Consider the following 9,964-nt stretch of genomic DNA (forward strand, 5'->3'; position numbering starts at 1 on the left):
CACTGAAGGGAGACGGAGCACTTGCTGCCCGATTCTCCCACAAATTACAGCCAATCACTGGGGTTCACAGCAGCGAGTATAACCGTTTAATGAGGGGCAGGATAAGCCATCAATATCTGATCGGTGGGGGTCTGACTCCCCGCACCCCCCACAATCAGATAAATAAATAGTGACCGTATCGCTTAGCATCACACCGGGTAAAAAACGGAGGGGACGCAGCACTCGCTGGTAGACGGCAGCCCCTTTATACTGATTGGAGCGGGTGGCAAAAGTCGAAACCTCCACCGGTCAGATATTGATGACTGATCCTAAGGAGAGTCCATCAATATTACAGTCCCGGGAAACCCTGTAAGATCTCTGCTGCCTGCCGGGTAACTCTGCAATTCCTTTGCTTTATCTTTTTTTGTAAATTCTTTATTTATTTACTTTTTCCAAACAAGGAACAAATCAATCTGGGATCCAAAAAGGAAAACGGGGGCGACAAGGACGCGCAGGGCCACGATATTGCATCAAACCACTAACAAAATCCGGTAGTCAACATCAGGGAGAGAAAAAGGAGAAAGAGATCAATTCAAATCTCGCTCCCACAAAGGGAGGCGGAGGCCGCATCAAAGGGAAGCCCAACATGGGATAGATAGCGGACAGGGCATGCCGCACCGGACCCGTTCCAGAGCAGAGGGTTTCCAATGGGGGAGCGGGAAAGAGACAAGGGATGGAAGGGAGACAAGGAAATGATAGAGTTGATTCGCCCTCCAAAATCCCAAAGGACAAGGGTCAGGTGTGGGAGCGAGAGATTCCAATGTCGGCCAAGAATCTCCTATCAAAAAATGGTTGGCCCGATATCGGCCAGAAGACGCCCATCTCTGAAGGACGGGGTCAGATGGGCTCGGTGTGAAGGTAGGACGGCCCAATATCAGGAGTAATGGGGAAGGACGGGGTAGAAGTCGGATCCCAGAAGAGTTTCTGATTATTGTCAAGGTCGGGGAGACGGTGGGGTGAGGGGGAGAGGGCAGAGAGAAATTGGGAAGTTGGGGTAAGATATGAAGAGGCGAAGAACAGAAATGTGATTCCATGGGTGCCCAGAGTTTGGTATCAGCGTGACGATGCCAGTCCACGAGCCCAACGAGACGGGTCGCTCTGTAATATGCGTAAATATCAGCTAATCCAATTCCCCCGTCTTTTGGGTCTACAGAGCGACAACTCTGAGATTCTGGCTGGTTTATTATTCCACACCAATTTGGAGAAGAAGGAAGCAACGCCTGAAGAAGGACGAGGGATCGAGACGGGCGGGGCCTGGAGCAGGAAAAGAATCCGGGGAGAACGTTCATCTTTAGTATGGAGCAGCGACCGAACCACGTGAAGGTGCCCGGACTCCATCTATCCAGGTCTTTATTAACCGAGCACGATAGGCGAGGGAAGTGGGCCTGGTAGAGTCCCGACGTACGCGGGGTGAGGAGAACCCCCAGATATGGTGGGGTACATGGGGACCGCTTAAACGGGAAGGAAGCTGCTAAGGAAGCAAGAGCTGTCTGCGGTAAAGAAATATTGAGGGCTTCTGATTGGTGCAGGTTAATTTTGTAATTTGATCACGAGAGGTCGGCGAGGAGGTTGGGAAGAGGGATAAACGGTTGGGATAGGAAAAATAAGAGGTCATCGGCATGAGCGGCAATTTTATGGGTAGTGTCCCCGACCCGAATTCCTGGGATATCAACATTCTGACGAATGTATCGAAGGAGAGGATCTAGTGTGAGAACGAAAATACGAGGGGAGAGGGGGCAGCCCTGACGGGTACCATGCAGAGTAGGGGAATTATCAGAGAGGACTCCGGTAATATTAACCGCCGCAGAGGGGAGAGGGGTCAGCCCTGACGGGTACCACGCAGAGTAGGGGAATTATCAGAGAGGACTCCATTAATATTGACCGCCCCAGAGGGGAGAGGGGGCAGCCCTGACGGGTACCACGCAGAGTAGGGGAATTATCAGAGAGGACTCCGGTAATATTGACCGCCCCAGAGGGGAGAGGGGTCAGCCCTGACGGGTACCATGCAGAGTAGGGGAATTATCAGAGGACTCCGGTAATATTAAATGCCGCAGAGGGGCGCGAGTACAAACTACCAACCCATCGCAGCATGTTGGATCCAAGTCCTATGTGTTTCAAGGTCTGGGTAAGAAATCCCCAATCCACCCGGTCGGAGGCCTTCTCGGCAGCAGTGGAGAGAAGAACGGCCGGGATAGAGGAGGAGGAGGAGGAGGAGGAGACTAATAGTTCCGGCACGCTGCAGATCGTTATCTAGGGAAAGTTGGCACTCTTTAAGGGCCTGGGGCTGGGTAATCTTATAAAGCTTAGCATAGTAAGCTCTGCTATACGTGGGGAGAGGGCGAGTTTGTGACCCCGTTCATCTGAGATGAGGCATAAACGAGCGTGCTCTCCGTACGCCCAGAGCCCGCGCCAAAGTCTTCCCCGGCTTGTTTCCAAACTCGAAGACATGGCGGCGACATCTGGCCCCTTTGCTTTATCTTGACTTCCATCATATACTCCAGTCCCATCCAAGGCTGCATTTAGTTCAATTATATCTTATACTCCAGTCACATCCGGAGCTGCAGGCACTATTCTGCTAGTTTCCCGACAGCTCCCGTGGTTTTACCTTCCTTAAACATCCGGACTCCTCTGTGGTTCCTCATTATCCTGGAGTCTGCCGGTGACATCAGCGTGGTCGTGGGGAGGAGAGCGATGAACGCTTTATCCAGAGGCCAGATGGAGCGGCCCACGTCAATCTGCAGGAAGGCCGAACCACTGTTCCCTGTGCACGGGGGAGGACACAACACACTCAGCCTGCAGTATCGTCACGTAGCATGCACAGTAAAGGTGTGAATCGAACAGTATCTGGTGCCGTGAGAGAAGGGACACCAACCTCTGCTCCAACTGTAAATACCTATATCAATGTAACCGATGGGACAGGCCAGGTCCAACTGCAACTCAACCCTGAGCTGTCGACTGCGGTCCTGGGGACAACTGAGCCACGGCTGGATGGAGTTCTCCATCAGCAGATTCTCCACCGAGTGTTTAGGGTCCTGGAACAGACGTGAAATATAAACATGCGCCTGGTTATTGTGTGTGACCTGCTTATCTAGGCTCCAGCGCTGCCACACAACTAACAGTACAACCCCGTGTTTACTGCCAGTCTCCCATAAAGACATCGACTAAATAGGCAAAAGTATGTACGACCCCCCCCCCCCCACTCCTAATTATATTCAGGTGTTTCAGCCACACCCATCAAATTAAGCACACAGCCATGTCATCTCCATAGACAGATATTGCTAGTAGTATGTGCGGTAATGAAGAGCTCAGTGACTTGTGTTATTATTATCTACTAGATCTGCCCCGGTCTCCTGTAAGTGTTATTATTATCTACTAGATCTGCCCCGGTCACCTGTAAGTGTTATTATTATCTACTAGATCTGCCCCCGGTCTCCTGTAAGTGTTATTATTATCTACTAGATCTGACCAGGTCTCCTGTAAGTGTTATTATTACCTACTAGATCTGCCCCCGGTCTCCTGTAAGTGTTATTATTATCTACTAGATTGCCCCGGTCTCCTGTAAGTGTTATTATCTACCAGATCTGCCCGGTCACCTGTAGGTGTTATTATTACCTACTAGATCTGCCCCCGGTCTCCTGTAAGTGTTATTATCTACTAGATCTGCCCCGGTCTCCTGTAAGTGTTATTATTATCTGCTAGATCTGCCCTGGTCTCCTGTAAGTGTTATTATTATCAGTTAGATCCGCCCCGGTCTCGAGTAAGTGTTATTATTATCTGCTAGATCGTCCCCGGTTACCTGTAAATATTATTATTATCTACTAGATCTGCCCCGGTCACCTGTAAGTGTCATTATCTACTAGATCTGCCCTGGTCTCCTGTAAGTGTTATTATTATCAGCTAGATCTGCTCCAATCACATGTAAGTGTTATCTACTAGATCTGCCCCGATCTCGTGTAAATATTATTATCTACTAGATCTGCCCCGGTCTCCTGTAAGTGTTATTATCTACTAGATCTGCTCCTGTCTCCTGTAAGTGTTATTATCTACTAGATCTGCCCCTGTCTCCTGTAAGTGTTATTATCTACTAGATCTGCCTCGGTCTCCTGTAAATATTATCTACTATATCTGCCCCGGTCTCCTGTAAATATTATTATTATCTACTAGATCTGCCCCGGTCACATGTAAGTACTATTATCTGCTAGACCTGCCCCGGTCTCCTATAAGTGTTATTATTACCTGCTAGATCTGCCCCGGTCTCCTGTGTTATTATCTACTAGATCTGCCCCAGTCACCTGTAAGTGTTATTATCTACTAGATCTGCCCCGGTCTCCTGTAAGTGTTATCTACTAGATCTGGCCCGGTCTCCTGTAAGTGTTATCTGCTAGATCTGCCCCGGTCTCCTGTAAGTGTTATTATTATCTACTAGATCTGCCCCGGTCTCCTGTAAATATTATTATTACCTACTAGATCTGACCCGGTCTCCTGTAAGTGTTATTATCTGCTAGATCTGCCCCGGTCTCTTGTGTTGTTATTATCTGCTAGATCTGCACCGGTCTCCTGTGTTATTATCTACTAGATCTGCCCCAGTCACCTGTAAGTGTTATTATCTACTAGATCTGCCTCGGTCTCCTGTAACTGTTATAATCTACTAGATCTGACCCGGTCTCCTGTAAGTGTTATTATCTACTAGATCTGCCCCGGTCTCCTGTAAATATTATTATTACCTACTAGATCTGACCCGGTCTCCTGTAAGTGTTATTATTATCTAATAGATCTGCTCCGGTCTCCTGTAAATATTATCTACTAGATCTGCCCCAGTCTCCTCTAAGTGTTATTATTATCTACTAGATCTTCTCCGGTCTCCTGTAAGTGTTATTATCTGCTAGATCTGACCCTGTCTCCTGTAAGTGTTATTATTATCTACTAGATCTGCCCCGTTCTCCTGTCAGTGTTATTATCTACTAGATCTGCTCCTGTCTCCTGTAAGTGTTATTATCTACTAGATCTGCCCCTGTCTCCTGTAAGTGTTATTATTATCTACTAGATCTGCCCTGGTCTCCTGTAAGTGTTATTATCCTCTAGATCTGCCCCGGTCTCGTGTAAATATTATCTACTATATCTGCCCCGGTCACCTGTTAGTGTTATTATTATCTACTAGATCTGTCCCGGTCTCCTGTAAATATTATTATTATCTACTAGATCTGCCCCGGTCACATGTAAGTACTATTATCTGCTAGACCTGCCCCGGTCTCCTGTGTTATCATTATCTGCTAGATCTGCCCCGGTCTCCTATAAGTGTTATTATTACCTGCTAGATCTGCCCCGGTCTCCTGTGTTATTATCTACTAGATCTGCCCCAGTCACCTGTAAGTGTTATTATCTACTAGATCTGCCCCGGTCTCCTGTAAGTGTTATCTGCTAGATCTGCCCCGGTGTCCTGTAAGTGTTATTATGATTTACTAGAGCTGCCCCGGTCTCCTCTAAGTGTTATTATCTACTAGATCTGCCCCGGTCTCCTGTAAATATTATTATTACCTACTAGATCTGACCCGGTCTCCTGTAAGTGTTATTATCTGCTAGATCTGCCCCGGTCTCTTGTGTTGTTATTATCTGCTAGATCTGCACCGGTCTCCTGTGTTATTATCTACTAGATCTGCCCCAGTCACCTGTAAGTGTTATTATCTACTAGATCTGCCTCGGTCTCCTGTAACTGTTATAATCTACTAGATCTGACCCGGTCTCCTGTAAGTGTTATCTGCTAGATCTGCCCCGGTGACCTGTAAGTGTTATTATCTACTAGATCTGCCCCGGTCTCCTGTAAATATTATTATTACCTACTAGATCTGACCCGGTCTCCTGTAAGTGTTATTATTATCTAATAGATCTGCTCCGGTCTCCTGTAAATATTATCTACTAGATCTGCCCCAGTCTCCTCTAAGTGTTATTATTCTATACTAGAGCTGCCCCGGTCTCCTGTGTCATTATCTAATAGATCTTCCCCAATCACCTGTAAGTGTTATTATTATCTACTAGATCTGCCCCGGTCACCTGTAAGTGCTATTATCTTCTAGACCTGCCCCGGTCTCCTGCGTTATTATCTGCTAGATCTGCCTCGGTCTCCTGTAAGTGTTATTATTACCTGCTAGACCTGCCCCGGTCTCCTGTATTATTATTATCAGTTAGATCTGCCCGTCACATGTAAGTATTATTATCATCAGTTAGATCTGCTCCGGTCTCCTCTAAGTGTTATTATTATCTACTAGATCTTCTCCGGTCTCCTGTAAGTGTTATTATCTGCTAGATCTGACCCGGTCACCTGTAAGTGTTATTATTACCTACTAGATCTGACCCGGTCACCTGTAAGTGTTATTATTATCTACTAGATCTGCCCCAGTCACATGTAATTGTTATTATCTGCTAGATCTGCCCCGGTCTCCTGTAAGTGTTATTATCTACTAGTTCTGCCCCGGTCATCTGTGTCATTAGAATCTGCTAGATCTGCCCCGGTCTCCTGTAAGTGTTATTATCTACTAGATCTGCCCCGGTCTCCTGTAAGTGTTGTTATTATTATCTACTAGATCTGCCCCGGTCTCCTGTAAATATTATTATCTACTAGATCGGCCCCGGTCTCCTGTAAGTGTTATCATCTGCTAGATCTGCCCCGGTCTCCTGTAAATATTATCATCTACTAGATCTGCCCCGGTCTCCTGTGTTATTATTCTTTACTAGAGCTGCCCCGGTCTCCTGTGTCATTATTATCTAGTAGATCTTCCCCAATCACCTGTAAGTGTTATTATTATCTACTAGATCTGCCCCGGTCACCTGTAAGTGCTATTATCTGCTAGACCTGCCCCGATCCCCTGTGTTATTATTATCTGCTAGATCTGCCCCGGTCTCCTGTGTTATTATTATCAATTAGATCTGCCCCGGTCACATGTAAGTGTTATTATCATCAGTTAGATCTACGCCGGTCTCCTGTGTGATTATTAGCTGCTTGATCTGCCCCAGTCCCCTGTATGTGTTATTATCATCAGTCAGATCTGCTCCGGTCTCCTCTAAGTGTTATTATTATCTACTAGATCTGCCCCAGTCTCCTGTAAGTGTTATTATCTACTAGATCTGCCCCAGTCTCCTGTAAGTGTTATTATCTACTAGATCTGCCCCAGTCTCCTGTAAGTGTTATTAATATCTACTAGATCTGCCCCGGTCTCCTGTAAGTGTTATTATTATCTACTAGATCTGCCCCGGTCTCCTGTAAGTGTTATTATCTACTAGATCTGCCCCAGTCTACTGTAAGTGTTATTATTATCTACTAGATCTGCCCCGGTCTCCTGTAAGTGTTATTATCTACTAGATCTGCTCCAGTCTAATGTAAGTGTTGTTATTATTATCTGCTAGATCTGCCCTGGTCTCCTGTAAGTGATGATATTATCTGCTAGATCTGCCCCGGTCTCCTGTAAATGTTATTATTATCTACTAGATCTGCTCCAGTCTCCTGTAAGTGTTATTATGTGCTAGATCTGCCCCGGTCTCCTGTAAGTGATGATATTATCTGCTAGATCTGCCCCGGTCTCCTGTAAGTGTTATTATTATCTACTAGATCTGCCCCGGTCTCCTGTAAGTGTTATTATTATCTACTAGATCTGCCCCGGTCTCCTGTAAGTGTTATTATTATCTACTAGATCTGCCCCGGTCTCCTGTAAGTGTTATTATTATCTACTAGATCTGCCCCGGTCTCCTGTAAGTGTTATTATCTACTAGATCTGCTCCAGTCTCCTGTAAGTGTTGTTATTATTATTATCTGCTAGATCTGCCCTGGTCTCCTGTAAGTGATGATATTATCTGCTAGATCTGCCCCGGTCTCCTGTAAGTGTTATTATTATCTACTAGATCTGCCCCGGTCTCCTGTAAGTGTTGTTATTATTATCTACTAGATCTGCCCCGGTCTCCTGTAAGTGTTATTATCTACTAGATCTGCCCCGGTCTCCTGTAAGTGTTATTATCTACTAGATCTGCTCCAGTCTCCTGTAAGTGTTGTTATTATTATCTGCTAGATCTGCCCCGGTCTCCTGTAAATGTTATTATTATCTACTAGATCTGCTCCAGTCTCCTGTAAGTGTTATTATCTGCTAGATCTGCCCCCGTCTCCTGTAAGTGTTATTATTACCTACTAGATCTGCCCCAGTCACCTGTAAGTATTAATATCTACTAGATCTGCCCCGGTCTCCTGTAAGTGTTATTATTATCTGCTAGATCTGCCCCGGTCACCTGTAAGTGTCATTATTATCTGCTAGATCTGCACTGATCACCTGTAAGTGATATTATTATCTACTAGATCTGTCCCACCTGTGAGCTGTAGGACACAATGTGACGGATTTTGATTGGCGCCATCCGGGAAGAATCTGCAATAGGATAAAAGTATAAAGGTTACTGATACAGGAAATAGAAATTACGAATACCCCCCCCCCATCTACAGCAGATTATAGAATAAGGCTGCGCCCGCTGCGGGTGATGGCGTCACACCGGTATCTACATGGCGACTTTTGCAGCATTAGCTTCTATGGAAAAACACTGTGACTACACATGGGGAGGGGTGACCGCTCTGACTACGGGGGAGGGGGCACGGCTGTGACTATGGGGGAGGGGGGACCACTGTGACTATGGGGGAGGGGGGACCGCTGTGACTACGGGGGAGGGGGGACCGCTGTGACTAAGGGGGAGGGGGGACCGCTGTGAATACGGGGGAGGGGTGACCACTCAGACTACGGGGGAGGGGGCACGGCTGTGACTATGGAGGAGGGGGGACCGCTGTGACTACGGGGGAGGGGGGACCGCTGTGACTACGGGGGAGGGGGGACCGCTGTGACTACGGGGGAGGGGGGACCGCTGTGACTACGGGGGAGGGGGGACCGCTCTGACTACGGGGGAGGGGGCACGGCTGTGACTACGGGGGAGGGGGCACGGCTGTGACTACGGGGGAGGGGGCACGGCTGTGACTACGGGGGAGGGGGGACCGCTGTGACTACGGGGGAGGGGGGACCGCTGTGACTATGGGGGAGGGGGGACCGCTGTGACTATGGGGAGGGGGGACCGCTGTGACTATGGGGGAGGGGGGACCGCTGTGACTATGGGGGAGGCGTCTGCTTCTGTTTGGGGACAGATCATGAGGTGCAGTTAATGGAGGAAGAAAGGGATGAAATAATGTTTTTTTTGGGGGGGCACCAGTATAACTAGTTAGAGGGAGTTCCTGCAGGTGGAGGTGTCTGGGGTGTACAGCGGCGGGGGAGCGGGTCGTGCTGTGACTACTGGGGGATCTACAAGTGACGTGTAATGTGGTGACCCCGATAATGACGCCGCTTCAGCACAACCAGCGCTGGGTTGTCTTATTCTTAGTTTTTTGTTTTGTTTTTATCATTTCCCCTCCTCCTCTCAGCGCCATTTGAACACTATGTTGTAAATCGAAAAAATGACACTTTACAAGGGAACACAAGAAATTCGTCTCAGCCATAACAGGTCTAAGACGCGGGATATTCTGTCATAAGCTCCTGATGAACAGATCCGGTACTGACAGTGAGTAATCACCTGATCGCCGGTAAAATCACCACAGTCTTCGCTTTTCCAAACCGTACAGTTCTCTAAACTTCCCGCGTCCAGCCAGAGCCACGCCCTCCTCGTACAGACATGTCACGCCCGAACACTAGAGGCCGTACTGACCATCACCTCCTGCGCCCCATCTTGCCTGAGACAATGGCTATGATCCTAAATGTTCCTGGTCTCCGACAAAATGGCGTGCAGTAAAAGTCTATAGCTGTTACCGGGGACGCTTATGCATGTCAAGATCTGCAGCAACGGGAAATCGTACACTGTAGTACCGTTAATCCAATTCTCCATGAAGGGTGTACAAAGATGGCCGTAACACTACGTC

General features: G+C 47.7%; 1 protein-coding gene across 3 annotated transcripts in view; it reads right to left on the minus strand.

Moving 5' to 3' along the window:
* XNDC1N (XRCC1 N-terminal domain containing 1, N-terminal like) overlaps window positions 1-9,952 on the minus strand; it is a 64,818-nt gene extending 54,866 nt beyond the window's left edge. For 2 of the 3 annotated variants that reach the window (XM_075851285.1, XM_075851283.1), the window contains exons 1-4: window positions 9,622-9,952; window positions 8,386-8,441; window positions 2,933-3,071; window positions 2,645-2,800 (exon numbers count right to left, since the gene is read on the minus strand). In XM_075851285.1, the coding sequence (XP_075707400.1) occupies window positions 2,645-2,800; window positions 2,933-3,071; window positions 8,386-8,430 (340 nt within the window). In that variant the 5' untranslated portion in view covers window positions 8,431-8,441; window positions 9,622-9,952. Of the gene's footprint in view, window positions 1-2,644; window positions 2,801-2,932; window positions 3,072-8,385; window positions 8,442-9,608 lie in introns of all 3 variants that reach the window. The other variant, XM_075851284.1, reaches the window with a different exon arrangement.
* Between the last annotated feature and the right edge of the window lie 12 nt (window positions 9,953-9,964).

The sequence above is a fragment of the Rhinoderma darwinii genome, chromosome 2 (genome assembly GCF_050947455.1).
Source record: "Rhinoderma darwinii isolate aRhiDar2 chromosome 2, aRhiDar2.hap1, whole genome shotgun sequence".
Classification (NCBI taxonomy): Eukaryota; Metazoa; Chordata; class Amphibia; order Anura; family Rhinodermatidae; genus Rhinoderma; species Rhinoderma darwinii.